This window comes from Geotrypetes seraphini, chromosome 12 (genome assembly GCF_902459505.1).
Source record: "Geotrypetes seraphini chromosome 12, aGeoSer1.1, whole genome shotgun sequence".
Lineage (NCBI taxonomy): Eukaryota > Metazoa > Chordata > Amphibia > Gymnophiona > Dermophiidae > Geotrypetes > Geotrypetes seraphini.
In genome coordinates this window covers 24,395,568-24,411,501 of record NC_047095.1, presented here as the reverse complement: position 1 = coordinate 24,411,501, position 15,934 = coordinate 24,395,568, and the positions used below count along the sequence as shown (strand labels likewise).

The 15,934-nt window shown below is 45.5% G+C and overlaps 1 protein-coding gene across 2 annotated transcripts in view; it reads right to left on the bottom strand.

The window, feature by feature from the left end:
• TGFBR3 (transforming growth factor beta receptor 3) overlaps positions 1–15,934 on the bottom strand; it is a 323,902-nt gene that overhangs the window by 40,874 nt on the left and 267,094 nt on the right. For both annotated transcript variants that reach the window (XM_033916770.1, XM_033916771.1), the window contains 2 exons: positions 11,424–11,723; positions 1,587–1,707 (listed from right to left, as the gene is read on the bottom strand). In XM_033916770.1, the coding sequence (XP_033772661.1) occupies positions 1,587–1,707; positions 11,424–11,723 (421 nt within the window). The remainder of the gene's footprint in view (positions 1–1,586; positions 1,708–11,423; positions 11,724–15,934) is intronic.

Below are 15,934 nucleotides of genomic sequence, written 5' to 3'. Positions count from 1 at the left end.
GGCGTTCGGGGCAGTGGGAGAGTCGGGGCAGCGGGAGAGTTGGGGCTGCTGGAGAAAAGACAGCTCCTTTCATTATAGCCAGGGGATGCAGTTCGGGTCAGGCAGGAGATCGGGGCAACATAAGATCAGGGCTGGCAGGGCAGTCGGAAAGGGCTTGAGCGACTGGTCCTCAGCAGTCGCTTGTTTGTGATCAGCCAGCCCAGTCGGTATTGCAGGGTTTTGGTTAGTGAATGGCATCTCTGCCTACTTTGTATGCCATTTGCCTCATTTGCACATGCAGATCAGAGTATGGGCAGCAGAGAGGTAAGTGAATTGGGCCGGAGGGAAATCAGGTCGCAAAGGAGTCGCAAACTGATCGGTTTGCTTAGTGAATCTAGCCCTAAGTCTATTATTCAATTAAGTTGTGCAAGTACATCAGCTACACCAGTGGTTCCCAACCCTGTCCTGGAGGAACACCAGGCCAATTGGGTTTTCAGGCTAGCCCTAATGAATATGCATGAAGCAAATTTGCATGCCTATCACTTCCATCATATGCAAATCTCTCTCATGCATATTCATTAGGGCTAGCCTGAAAACCCGATTGGCCTGGTGTTCCTCCAGGACAGGGTTGGGAATCACTGAGCTACACACATCGATGTGCGCACGTAACTTTAGGCACATTATATAGAATTTGGGGGCTCGTTTTTATGCGGAATATAAAATAAAATAAATTGCTATACTTGCCTACATCACGGGCAGCATCTGAAATGCAAGCAGTGCAAGGCCCAAGAGCCTTCCTGAAACCATATCTCACCTCCTCTGATGCAACTTTCTTTTCCATGGGTGCAGGAAGGCTCTTGGAGCCAGCAGAGGAAGCCTGCTTGCATTGCAGATGCTGCCCACAAGGGTATAGCAGTGTTGAACCAAGATAAAATCATGATTAAAATGTTTACTCATGCAAAAAATTAACTAACTATAATTGTATTAGTTATCTCCATTAATCCATAGCCCTATATATAATAATCTCCTGTCTGGTTAAATCAAGCTGATATATAATTGACCTCAGAATATAAGCCCTCCAGGGCTAGGGTTGCCAAATTTCCTCTTTGAAAATAAGAGGATGCCTGGCCCTACCCTATTCTGCCCCCCCTCCCCCCTCGGTCCCACCCCACACAAACCTCCCCGAGTTTGAAAGCCACATTTGGAAGCCTTCACACATTCGCAGATGTCAATGCAATGACATCACACACATGAGTATGACATCATCATGGTGACAGCTGTGCATGCGCAAAGGCTTCCAGACATGGCCTCCGAGCTCAGGATTTCCAAAGCCTAGACAAACTGCCGGGTTTTGGAAAGCCCCTCCGGGTGCCTGGACAGTCCTCTAAAAACAGGACATGTCCGGGTTTTCCTGGATGTCTAGTAACCTTATCCAGGGCTAGAAAAATATCTACTGTACCTAAGTGCAACTCACTTTGAACTATGTACTGCCAAAAAAAAAAAAAAAAGGATAGGAGTTAAATAAAATAAAATCTAAGGAGCTTATAAATTTATGGACGAGAATACGATACAATGAGTTTAGAGCTTTTCAAAACCTAATGTACTACCTGTTGTTTTCTCTGCATTAGGGACCACAGCCAGGGGCTTGGTAAAGGTCTTCTTGTTTCTCATCATAGCCAGTATCATTTCAACATTAAGAGAGGTGCAGGCTTCATCAGGAGGAATGCACTGTAGGGTGAAAACAACCATGAGAGAGGTCAGGGACTCCTCCAAAACAAACCCCTCAAAATAGTCCACAGCTGCTCCTTTATCACTGTTGCTCAAGACAGTTTACAAGAGAGAAACAAGAGATTCAAGTGTTATCATAATCCCCAAACAATCTCTGCAGTACTCAGGCAAAGGAAATGCATCTTCAGTTGCCCTGTGATGGGCAAACATTGCTGCAACACTGATTCTTGGGGAAAATAAAACTGGTGAAAGGTGCAAGCATTTAACTGAAGTTACTGTCTTATCCAATTGTAACATCATTAGATGTCATAACTTGCCTCTTCCTTAAGGAGATTATCAGGTTCGATTGATAGGAATAGCCATTTGATTAGACAGACCTTGGTATCCTCATATTATCTTTGTTTCATTTTAGTGAACATTATCTTAGCATATTTTCTGATTTAAACCTGAAGGACACTAAGCCCTTTTACAACTGAACAGGCTCAATTAGGAATGCTGTTTCAATATGCCTATCTTTGCTGCTGTAGGAAAGAAAACTAAGATAAAAGGCTTGAACGATGCATGCTGATCACGGAAAAGGGTTCAGCTTACAGTTGAATTTTATATGAATCTCCTTACCAATTAAACTAGGGCTTCCTAATCCTGTCCAGGAGACTCAAAGCTATTTGGATTTTCAGGACATCCACAATGAATATGCATGAGATACACTTGTATATCTAGAGACGGGCATATTCAGATTTATCTCATTTTCACTGTTTATTTCATTTGATTGCTCATTGGTATCTATATACAGTACTAAGCTGTGAAAATGTTCACAAGTTAGCATCCATTTCTACAAAATGTAGTTAAGAGATGCAAATGAGATCTTAGCTTATTTACATAAAGCACAGTTACTTACCGTAACAGGTGTTATCCAGGGACAGCAGGCAGATATTCTTAACGCATGGGTGACGTCACCGACGGAGCCCCGGTACGGACACTTTTAACTAGAAAGTTCTAGTTGGCCGCACCGCGCATGCGCGAGTGCCTTCCCGCCCGACGGAGGAGAGCGTGGTCCCCAGTTAAGATAAGCCAGCTAAGAAGCCAACCCGGGGAGGCGGGTGGGACGTAAGAATATCTGCCTGCTGTCCCTGGATAACACCTGTTACGGTAAGTAACTGTGCTTTATCCCAGGACAAGCAGGCAGCATATTCTTAACACATGGGTGACCTCCAAGCTAACAGAGAGGGAGGAGGGATGGTTGGCCATTAGGAAAATAAATTTTGTAACACAGATTGGCCGAAGTGTCCATCCCGTCTGGAGAAGGCATCCAGACAATAGTGAGTAGTGAACGTGTGAACTGAGGACCAAGTGGCAGCCTTGCAGATCTCCTCGATGGGCGTGGAGCGGAGGAAAGCCACAGAAGCAGCCATAGCTCGGACCCTGTGGGCCGTGACAGCACCTTCCAGTGAGAGACCGGCCCGAGCATAACAGAACGCAATGCAGGCAGCAAGCCAGTTGGAAAGCGTCCGTTTAGAGACAGGACGACCTAGATGGTTAGGGTCGAAGGACAGAAAGAGCTGAGGGGACGAGCGGTGAGCCCTGGTACGGTCAAGGTAGTATGCAAGGGCACGCTTACAGTCTAGTGTGTGTAACGCCTGTTCCCCAGGATAAGAATGGGGCTTAGGGAAAAAGACAGGCAATACAATGGACTGGTTGAGGTGGAAGTCCGAGACCACCTTGGGGAGAAATCTAGGATGGGTACGCAGAACCACCTTGTCATGGTGAAAAACAGTGAAAGGTGGGTCGGCAACCAGTGCATGCAGCTCACTAACCCTCCTGGCAGAGGTGATGGCAATGAGGAAAAGCACCTTCCATGTAAGAAATTTGAGTGAATTTGTGGCAAGAGGCTCAAAAGGAGGTTTCATGAGGGCGGATAAAACCACATTCAGGTCCCAGACGACTGGAGGAGGCTTCAGCGGTGGTTTGACATTGAAGAGGCCTCTCATGAACCGGGAAACCAGTGGATGAGCCGTGAGAGGTTTTCCGAGGATAGGCTCATGAAACGCAGTGATGGCACTGAGGTGGACTCTGATTGAGGTAGACTTGAGGCCAGCGTCGGACAGAGAGAGCAAATAGTCCAGAACAGTTTCCACCGCCAATGAGGTGGGATCTTGGTGATGTAGTAGACACCAAGAGGAGAACCGGGTCCACTTCTGATGGTAACACTGGAGGGTGGTCGGTTTCCTGGAGGCATCCAAAATACGACGGACAGGCTGAGACAGATTGTCTGGAGAGGTCAGCCCGAGAGAAACCAAGCTGTCAGGTGGAGCGAAGACAGATTGGGATGCAGTAGAGATTGATGCTGCTGTGTAAGTAGAGTAGGAAACACAGGAAGAGGAATGGGTTCCCTGGAGCTGAGCTGGAGCAGGAGGGAGAACCCAGTGTTGGCGAGGCCACCGAGGGGCGATGAGAATCATGGAGGCTCTGTCCCTGCGGAGTTTGAATAACGTCCGTAACAGCAGAGGCAGTGGAGGAAAGTCATAGAGGAACCGATCCGTCCAGTTGAACAGGAATGCATCCGGGGCCAGACGATGAGGGGAGAAGAGTCTGGAACAGAACTGGGGCAGCTGATGGTTGTGAGGAGCTGCAAAGAGATCCACTTGAGGAGTACCCCACCGAGCAACGATGGAGCGGAGTGTGGGAGGATCCAGAGTCCACTCGTGAGGTTGAAGGATACGGCTGAGATTGTCGGCCAGGGAGTTCTGTTCGCCCTGGATATAGACAGCCCTGAGGAAGAGACTGTGGGCCGTGGCCCAGGTCCAGATGCGGATGGCCTCCTGACAGAGGAGGGGAGATCCGGTGCCGCCTTGCTTGTTTATGTAGTACATGGCGACTTGGTTGTCTGTGCACAGGAGAAGAACCTGAGGATAGAGAAGGTGCTGGAAGGCCTTGAGCGCATAGAACATGGCCCTGAGTTCCAGGAAATTGATGTGATTCTGACGCTCCTGATGGGTCTAGAGTCCCTGGGTGCGAAGATCTCCCAGGTGAGCTCCCCATGCATAGGGGGAGGCATCTGTGGTTATGATCATGGAGTGAGGGGGTAGATGAAAGAGTAGACCACTGGAAAGATTGGAGGAGTTCAACCACCATTGAAGAGATTGCTGAAGAGATGATGTCACAGAGATGGGATGAGAAAGAGGATCCGTAGTCTGTGACCATTGGTTGGCTAGAGTCCACTGAGGTGTCCTGAGGTGGAGTCGCGCCAGAGGAAGCACATGGACCGTCGAGGCCATGTGGCCCAGGAGGACCATCATCTGTCGAGCTGGGATGGCGTGATGAAGGAGCACCTGACGACAGAGGTGGAGCAGGGTCCGTTGTCGGTCGGAGGGGAGAAACGCCCTCATCAGAGTGGTGTCGATAAGTGCGCCAATGAACTGATGTCGCTGTGTGGGAAGGAGGTGCGACTTGGGGTAGTTGATCTCGAACCCCAGGAGATGGAGGAACGAGATGGTGTGTTGAGTGGCTTGTAGCACAAGTGGAGACGTAGGTGCTTTCACCAACCAATCGTCCAAGTAGGGGAACACCTGGAGGTCGTGAGACCTGAGGAAGGCCGCCGCCACCGCAATAAGGCACTTGGTGAACACCCTGGGTGATGATGCGAGGCCAAAGGGTAGCACTTTGTACTGATAGTGATGGTGCTGTATCTGAAACCGTAGATAGCGACGTGAAGTCGGATTGATTGGGATGTGAGTGTAGGCCTCTTTGAGGTCTAGGGAACATAGCCAGTCGTGTTGAGAGAGAAGAGGGTAAAGCGTTGCAAGGGAGAGCATTCTGAACTTTTCCTTGACCAGACACTGGTTGAGGTCCCGGAGATCGAGGATGGGACGGAGGTCTCCTGTCTTCTTGGGAACCAGGAAGTAGCGGGAGTAGAATCCCTGACCCCTTTGGTCTGAGGGTACCTCTTCGATGGCATTGAGAAGAAGAAGGGATTGGACCTCCCTCAGGAGGAGGAGGGATTGGGAGGAGTGAGAAGCAGACTCTATGGGAGGATTGTCTGGTGGAAGAGTATGGAAGTTGAGAGAGTAGCCGTGGCGAATGATGTTGAGGACCCATTGGTCTGATGTGATGACCTCCCAAAGGCTGAGGAAGAGTTGGAGGCGACCTCCGATAGGCTGAGGAAGAGGCAATGATGGTGGGAGACTGGCTTTGCCCTGGAGAAAAGAGTCAAAAGGGCTGAGATGGTTTTGACGGAGGTAGAGGCTTGGCAGGTTGGTGAGATTGTGAGCGAGCCTGAGTTTGATGCTGTTGCCGAGGTCGGCGAGGCTGCTGTTGAGGCGGGTTGAGAGGTCTGGCCGAGAACCTGCGTTGGTAGGAAGACTGCTGTCTGTAGGTGCGAGCAGGCGGAGTCTTCTTTTTAGGTTTTACCAGAGTATCCCACCTGGTCTCGTGAGCCGAGAGTTTCTGGGTTGTTGAGTCCAGGGACTCACCGAAGAGTTCATCACCAATGCAAGGTGCGTTAGCCAGGCGGTCTTGGTGGTTAATGTCGAGGTCAGAAACTCTCAGCCATGCCAGCCGCCGCATGGCAACAGCCATGGCAGATGCTCGAGAGGTCAGCTCAAATGAGTCATAAATGGAGCGCACCATGAATTTCCGGAGTTGGAGCAGACTGGAAATTTGTTGTTGAAAAAGAGGGACCTTACGTTCAGGAATGTATTTTTGTAAGGAGGAGAGTTGTTGCACCAGATGCTTCATGTAGAAGGAGAAGTGAAAGGTGTAATTATTTGCCCTGTTGGCCAGCATTGCATTCTGGAAAAGGCGCTTGCCAAACTTATCCATAGTTTTTCCCTCTCTGCCAGGAGGGGTGGAGGCATAGACACTGGAGCCCTGAGTTTTCTTTAAGGTGGACTCCACCAGGAGAGATTCATGGGGCAATTGAGGCTTGTCAAACCCTGGGATGGGAATGACCCGGTACAAGCTATCCAATTTGCGAGGGGCCCCAGGGACAGTGAGGGGGTTCTCCCAGTTCTTATAAAAAGTTTCCCGTAGGATGTCATGTACGGGTAACTTCAGGAATTCTTTGGGAGGTTGCTCAAAGTCTAGGGCATCGAGAAAGGCCTGTGACTTTTTAGAGTCAGACTCTAAGGGAATGGAAAGAGCAGCTGACATCTCCCTGAGGAATTTGGTGAACGAGGACTGTTCAGGTTTTGAAACGGTATCAGCCACCGAGGGTTCCTCGTCCGTCGATGAAGCGTCTTCCTCGGTACCGTGTGGGGAGTCTTCCCATAAGTCTGGGTCCCTGATGTCGGGGTGCGCACGGCGGGACATCGGTGTGGAGGGCTCGGCATGGCGGGTCTTGGAGAGAGACTTGCCAGAGCGTACGGAGGTGGTACCGGGAGAGGAAGACCGGTGTCGTTCCTGGTACCGAGAAGGGTCGGTAGCAGAGCGGGTTTGTACCACAGGTTGGGAGAGATGTGGTTCAGCCGAGAGGACCGGCATGGAAGTGTTGAGCGGTACCAAGGGGGTCGACACCGATGGGATGGTGTGAGGCTCGGGCCGGTCCTGTACCGGAAGGTGCGGTGCCAGCAACGCCGGCAACAGTTGTTGGAGTTGTTGCTGCAGCTGCTCCTGTAACTGTGTTTGGAGTATGGCCGCAATGCGGTCGTCCAGGGGGGGCACCGGTACCGCTTTTTTCTTTTTCGGTACCATAGGTGCCGCTCTACGCTCCGGTGATGAGGAGGCCGATGACGAGGCACTCACCGATATCGGAGCGGAGCGTTTGCAGGGTCGGTGCGGTGCCGGGGTTGCCGGTGTCGCAACCGTGGCAGGAGGGCGCTCAAGGGAAGTGGAAGGCTTCTTAGCCGGCTTACCTGGGGCCAGCGACCCCGAAGAAGGATCCGGTGGAGTCGGAGTAGTCGGTGCCGACTTTTGCGGTGCCGTCGACGTCGCGGCAGATTCCATGGCAGATCCGGTGCCGAAAAGGATATTTTGCTGGATCTGTCTATTTTTTAATGTACTTTTTTAAGAGTAGCACAGCGGGTGCAGGTGTCAGCCCGATGCTCCGGACCCAAGCACTGTAGGCACCAATTGTGCGGGTCGGTGAGAGAAATCGGGCGTGCACACCGCTGGCACTTCTTAAAGCCCGGTTGAGGGGGCATGAAGGGAAACACGGCCTCCGCAAAATCAAAACCGGAGGCCTGTATGGTGGCAACAGGCCCCGCTGGGGCCGGCCTGAAAAAATAAAGAAAACTCGACGAGTTTTTTTTTTTTTAAAAGAAAAATAAAGGGATCCGAAAGGAAAAAAATGAAAAAATACGTGAGCGGGAAGGCAGAACTACGTTTTTCAACAGCCGTTGAAACACATGCGACTTCTTCGCTCCGCGGAAACGAAGAAACTGGGGACCACGCTCTCCTCCGTCGGGCGGGAAGGTACTCGCGCATGCGCGGTGTGGCCAACTAGAACTTTCTAGTTAAAAGTGTCCGTACCGGGGCTCCGTCGGTGACGTCACCCATGCGTTAAGAATATGCTGCCTGCTTGTCCTGGGATAATTGGCTATACTTCACATGAAAATCTCCAGGCATTGCTATAGCCAGAAACTGTGCTTGCTCCAGGATGTGGCAGTGTTTTCAAAAATGTTTGTCCATTCATGCAGAAGAATTAAAGAGCCCTCCAGCCCAAATCAGAGGTCTTCCCATGAGATTACCAGTAGCAGCAGTTCGAAGAGACAGCCACTGGGCAAGAGCAAGTGCAGATTTGTCCTGCCTCCATCACCCCTGGAGCGTGTTGAGATGCTGGGTGGGGGAGGGGGGTTAAGATGATAAGAGAAGTGGGTTATGTGTGCAAACTGGCACTTTTCTATGGGAAGGGGCAGGTTTTGAAAGGAGAGGTAGGGTCTAATCCAAACTTCTGGACCACAAGAGTGTTCAGGTCCTCCTGGGAGAGAGGGTTCAGAGTCCTCTGATTCTGGCTTTAGGGCCCTTTAATTCTTCAAAACCTCCATGCAGGGAGGCATGCATTTGTTTTCAGCTTGGGAAAATAACTACAGTTCTTGAGCTGTAGCTAATTTTTTTCAACTAAAAGAGGCCCTAATGCTCTCCTAAGAAAATGCAAATACTGTAATCCTTTTCTTCCTTAATCTGCAAAAATATTTGCTTTCAAAACTGCAGGCCCCAAAAGGCAAACACCCACCCAGTAATTTTAATTTGGCTGACAAATTCAAATAGCTGTGGACTCTCCAGGACAGGACTGACTATATAAAACACTCATACTAGCTTAACTATAAGCAATCCCACTTATCTTGCAGGCATAGATGCTTATACCTACTCAAGAGGAGGGGTAAATGTCCATTCCTAGATTATTCCTGTATATGCGTATATCAGTATATTTCATAATCTAGGTTGAGTACTTGCAAACTTTGCCTATGCTCTACCAAACTCCTGCCATATTTTTTTTATGCTTGTCATATGCACAAAAATGACTTTATAAAAGTATTCCCATAGAATGAATTTTCAGTTTTCTTGCCTTCTTTGATGTGCAACTTGCAAATGGACCATGGAAGAAAAATAAATGTTTATTAATTTATAGTAAGAACATAAGCATTGCCATACTGGGAAAGACCAAAGGTCCACCAAGCTCAGTATCATGTTTCCAACTGTGAGCCAAACTAGGTCACAAGTACCTGGCCACCTCCCAAGGAGAAAAACAGATTTTATTCTGCTTATCTTAGGGATAAACCAGTAGATTTCCCCAAGCCATCTTAATAACACAGGCTCTCAAACAGATGGCTTTGCACTGACAACATTTTTTTGTTTTTTCTCTCTCAGTTCCCTGAAGCAGCAATAAGTTTGTGTGAAACAGGTATCCTGTAGGAGGGAGAGAAGACGGCTTCATCGAATGAAGATTCAGTGTGAACTGGGACATGAGATGGCAGACTTGATGTGGAAATTTTCAAATTAAATACATTGGCCGTTTTTGCATGTTTGCACATGTTGGGACATTCTGCATTTAACTTTTTAGACTGAAACTGGGTGTGCATCAATGTGTTTGACTAGAATTTTAAGTCAAATTTTTTTTTAAGACCAATGAAAGAGAACAAAGATGCTCTAGCTTGGTTCAGAGTGTTTACCATGGACTATTGAGGTCTTTTTCTCCACTTATTTTTTAGTGTATTTACTCATTGTTTGTGGTTCATTCATTGTACATTATGTTTCAAACCAAGGAGAATTTGGCAAGGGTTGTGTGAATTCATTCTCCTTCCTCTTTTTTTATTTGGGTAATTGAAATCACCCATTATTATTGTGTTACCCAATTTGCTAGCTTCCTTAATTACCAATAAAATTTCAGCACTGTTTGTTCATCCTGGTTAGGCAGCAAACTCCTATCGCTGTCCTTTTTCCCTTTACACATGGAATTTCCACCCACAGGGATTCCAAGGTGTGTTTCAGTTCCTGTAGAATTTTTAGTCTAGTTGATACAAGGCACTTCTTAGCATATAATGTTATGCCTCCACCAATTTGATCCACCCTATTTCTGCGATATAATTTATATCCTGGTATAACAGTGTCCCATTGGTTATCTTCCTTCCACCAGGTCCCAGAGATACTTATTATATCTATCTTTTCATTTAGTGCAATTTATTCTATCACTCCCATCTTGTTTCTTAAGTTTCTGGTATTTGCATACAGACATTTCAAACAATGTTTGTCATTCCTATTTACAACTTACTCAGCAGTTGGCATGGAATGTGCAATCTTTAAAAATCAGTCTGCTCTGTATTTAAGGAAACCTGGTCTACTGTGGCCCCTATTGCAACCTTGCTATCGGAATGCCCTGCCTTCCCTATTATGGAGATATCTTTTAAGGATACCTTGTCCCGAACCACGCTCTTTTGAATGATTGTCAGCCTTCCCCCAGTTTTTAGTTTAAAAAGCTGCTCTATCTCCTTTTAAATGTTGATGCCAGCAGCCTGTATCCACCCTGGTTAAGATAGAGCCCATCTTTGCGGAATAGGCTCCCCCTTCCCCAAAATGTTGACCAGTTCTGAACAAATCTAAAACCCTCCTCCCTGGACCACGAGAACTGATGCCAGCCATCCAGTCAGGGGCGCAGGCCCAAGCAGGAGCGCAGAAAGCTCGATCCTGCCGTCACACCACTGGACCACCAGGATTTAAAAAGGTAATATTCGCTCCATAAGACGCACAGACATTTCCACCCACTTTTTTTTTTTTTTTGGGGGGGGGGGGAAGTACGTCTTATAGAGTGAAAAATATGGTAATTATTTTTTTAGCCTTTTAATTGGTTCAAGGGCCTATAAATCAGATCAGGCCAGAGGTGGGTGGGAGGGAATTAAAGTCTAAACTGAAGCTGCCTGTGCCTATCAGCTGTGCTTTATACTGATACTATAGCGATTTTAAAATAGGCTCTTGAAATGCTAGACTCAGACTTCCTATGCCTAAAACTCCTTTGCTAAGTAAGTAGTGTTCTTTAAATAAAATAAAGTCCCCGAGCTTACCTATTTACCTTTAGGTTTCCCTTTTTCCAAGTTTGTAAGCAATTTCCCAGAAAAGTCTTACCAGTGAAGATCTCTCTGTCTCTGGAAGTTCTCTCACAGAACCTCTTCCAGATATATTAAGATATACATTGGTAGAGTTATTTCCATATAAATTTCATTGTATGAAATAGAGAAAAAGCAACAATAGAAAACCCAAAAAATACAAAGAGAAAAATGTCCACTGACCTTAGGTAGTCCTTGAGTATCTCTCTCCTTCTTAGCGCATAACGTTACTTCGCAGTGTAGAAAAAGCAGGGACGTATTGAACAAAGGCTTAAAAATAAAGCTGAATCGTTTTTTATCAGTCTGTGCATGTGGTACTGGAAAGTTAGCCTTTTGCACATTGTAAAATTTAAGAGATTCATCCTTAGGACAGATGTTCTCAATAATTGTGTACTTGGATATCATATCAGGGTTTGAATAAGATGAGATAAAGCACGTTTGAATGGCAAACCCTAATTCTTTATTGGCCTTTGTCACAGAAACCTGCAGAAATAAGAATACATTAAAGCTGTTATTTCAGCAAGGCTTGGTGGATGAAGGGGTTGGGGGGGGGGTAATCCTCATGCTTCTATTCAAACAACACAGTACATGCATGTCTACTCAAACAGTTCAAGTTTTAAGGTTGTAGGCCTAATTAGGAAGGAATGACTAGTTGATGAGTATTCTCATAAATCAATAGTAAAGCTCCTCTTTTCAGTGCAATGTAAGTCATGTTGTGTACTGAACCATAAATCTGCCAGAGTCCCATTAGATTCACCCTAAAATAACTAAACTCTGCAGTTTTGTACATGCACATATCTTTTTTATCTATATATCTATATATATATCTATCTATATATATATATATATATATATCTTTATTCACTTTCAATCTTACATCAAGTGTACAAACATCAAAACATTAAAATTAAATATATCACTTGACAATCTTTCTAATTTATCTTATAATACATAAAATTCCCTCCCTTCCCTCCCATCATTCCCACTATTATTTTTCCCAGTATAAATAATAATATATAACCCTCCCCCTTCCCAACATTAGACGGTGTATATTTCAATAGAAACTGGTGTCTATTCATTACAATTAGATGTTAATGGCTCCCAAATTTGATTAAAATTATTATAATTCCCTTGTTGTATAGCTATTGTTCTTTCCATTTTATAGATGTGACACAATGAGTTCCACCAGAAATTATAACTGAGTCTACTATGATTTTTCCAATTATTTGTGATATGTTGAATGGTGACTCCTGTCACGATCAACAAAAGTTTATTATTATTTGATGATATTTGGCTCTTTTTCCTCATTGTATTGTATCATAGTATTGTATCATAAGATAATGCCACATGCTTTTCCAATAAACAATTTACTTGATCCCAAATTGAATTCCAAAAGGCTAAGATAAAGGGACAATAAAACAAAAGATGATCTAAAGTCCCTGCTTCGAGATGACAATGCCAACATCTATTAGACTTTACATGCACATATCTTGAAAAACTGCAGGCATACAAATCTGAAAAAAAAAAAACCACCCCAAAAAAAACAAAAACAGGAGCACCAACACAAAACAGCTAGAAGCTGTGGTTATTGTCACAGGGAAGACCCTGTGAGCACCAGCAGTCACCCAGAAGAGCAGGCTGATGGTAGAATAGCTGTGCAGCCACCATTCCCTGGTAATACTAAACATGTGCCGAAGCCTAGACTCCTAAGAAAGGAACCTACCAGACAGATGCCTATTTATTTTTTTCTAGGCAGGTGCCTAATATGCCAAAGCCAGTGCAGGGAGACTCCTTTAAGACAGTAAAAGGTGAACCTAAGTTTGCTGACATTAAACACTAGGCAGCAATCGTGTTTAAACAGGTTCACAACTCTAAGGAAGCTTCGACCAATCAGGGAGCAGCTCACCCCTGACCCTAGCCTTAACTACCCTAGCAGGGCTAATCAAGAGAGAGGAGAGCAGGGCTGGAACAAGCAGCTAAGCAGAAGCCAGGAAGCAAACCGCATTTGCTTTGGGAGCAGGGAATTGGAAGCAGGACAGCCAAGCTTCAAAGTCAGAGGTAGCGTACCCTGAACTGGAAAACCAGGAAGACAGTATGTATCTGTAATCTGATAATATAATGCAAATGAATGATGAAGAGCCTATTGACTGTAATGAAGGCTATTTAGATGATATTCCCATGGACAGTATGATGGTAGTTTAATTAAAAGTGTTAAAGGATTGAAAGTTTACTTCCTGAAGAGGAAGCAATATGAGTTAAAGGTATATTCCAGGTGAGAAGTATTAAAGCTGCTAACCAAGCCCTAAAGCACTAGCTGTGGGATAAAGCTCTCTCTAATGAGTAAAAGGACTGGATTGTAATTGCATGCTAAGTTTGTGAAGTTGCAAGGCAGAAGGTGCATCTTTTGATAAGCTGTAAGAAGAAAGCAAATGTGACAGAATCTGCCTAAACAGAAGTGTAGTAATAAAACCCGAATAGGATTGGGTGGGATTACTACATCTAGTGATTTGGGGTGGTTTTGAATTCCACACTATTGAGCTGTGAAAACTAGCAATGCTCAATAGTGCTATCAGGTTTGATCCTATGACCTGGGAAAGTGAAAGTTCCATGAAATGTGGAAGTATGTTTGCTTAAACTATGAAGATTCCAAAATGGCAAAAGGCTATGAAGGTGTTTGCTTGCCATTCGTTCGAGAGATTACTGGTCTGGACTAACTGAGATGATGACAGAACCAAAGTGTGGTTAAAAGAGAAAAGAAAGTGGTTGCATAGAAGAAATATTTTTTTTATTTTGTGGAAAAAAGAAAGCATTGAATCAGTGCAGTGAGCTGAAGCTGTTTTTGCATTAGGACCCAAGTATCTGAGAAGGTCCAGTTTTTGTGTTGTTGTTTTGAACTATTGCCAAAGCGAGATTTTGCTCAAATAAAAGCACTTGTTTGAGAAAGAGTGTTTTATGACTTTGAGACTTCTAAACTATACAGTACCATACTCTCCGTCACTCTCCGTCACCTCCAAACATCTGCTCAGTTTGACATATGAGTTGTGCAAAACAGAATGGTCACTTATAACCAAGCCCTATGCTCAGTCACAATATATACAGAACTTTATTAGAATAGCAACCTCTTGACAGTGGTGTGGATCGATGATGTCCTATGATATCATTTAGATGTTACAGTTGATACCCAGTGTGTTTTAAAATTTAAATGCCTACATCAGGGACACAGCTGAACACTGCTGCTAGGACGTGTACCATTCCTGGATAGGTCAGTTGATTGTCAAAACATATTCCTACCCTATATTTAGGAAATTATTTTAAACACTCATTTATTTGATAAACAGGAATGTTGATTTTTATTATGCCTATGTTTACAATGGTATTTTTATCAGGTTATGTTTTTTTAAACCTCCTTTTTAATTAAATTGTATTTAATTGAGGTATTACAGCAGCATGTTTGAAACTGCATTTTAACTATGCTGTATTAATCTGACAAAGGTAGAACACAGGTAGCACACACAAGAAGAAGGTAGAGTAAAGGCAGAACACACAGGAAGAAGGCAGCACACACAAGAAGAAGGTATTACAACGGCAGCACACATAAGAAGAATAGGCAGCACACACAAGAAGAAGACAGGAAGCAGGTACTGAGGGAAGCAGGCACAGGAGGAACAAACACATAAGCATAAGTAAGGTAAGGTATAGCAAAGGCTGCACACACAGGAAGAAGGCAGGAAGCAGGCATAGAAGAAACACGTAATCTTAACTGTTATCTTTAAGCAGGAACGACAATGGAAGCAGAGGGGAACCAGAAGATGAGCTTTCCAGTGTTCTGCACGGACTGTCATATGTATGACTACCTCCCCTCGGGGAGACAGTCATATGTATGCGGTCGGTGCCAGGAGCTGAAAAGCTTGAAGAAGGAAGTCAAGCGACTAGAGGACAAGATACAGGAGCTAGAAGAACTCTACACCATGGAGGACCCAGTCAAGACAGCTGAAGACTTCATGAGTGAGAGACACATCGAAGAGGAAGTCAGAGAACTCGAGAATTTCATTGAGGAGGCATACAGGAGGAGGGTGGAAGAGGATAAACTTCAGATGAAAAATGAAGATATACCAACACCAACACGGAAGGGAGAACAAGAAGCAGATGACCCCAAAGAAGACACCCAAAGAGGAACACCACAAGAGGGAGAGAAATTGGCTAATCGATGCCCAGAAGAAGAAAGAGCGAAGCACACCGGGGACATTGACCTGAGACCGAAGCGAAAATTGAAGGGAAAGTCAGCAATCCTAGTGGGAGATTCGATCCTAAGGCATGTGGACAGCCACATAGCAGGAGGGAGAGAGGATCGACTGGTGACCTGCCTCCCAGGAGCAAGAACCAAGGACATCGTGGACAAAATTTGGAAGATCCTGGAAGGAGCGGAGACGGAAGAGACCGCAGTGATGATCCACATCGGGACGAATGATGTCAGCAGGAGAGACTACAGAAGGAGCACGCTGATAGAACAGTTCAAGATCCTGGGAATGAAGCTGAAGATGAGGAAACAGAAGATAGCGTTCTCAGAGATCCTACCGGTACCGAGGGTAGATGTGAAAAGGCAGGAGGAACTACAATCAATAAATGCGTAGATGAGGAAATGGTGTGAGGAAGAAGGATTCCACTTCGTGAGGAACTGGACAACGTTCTGGGGC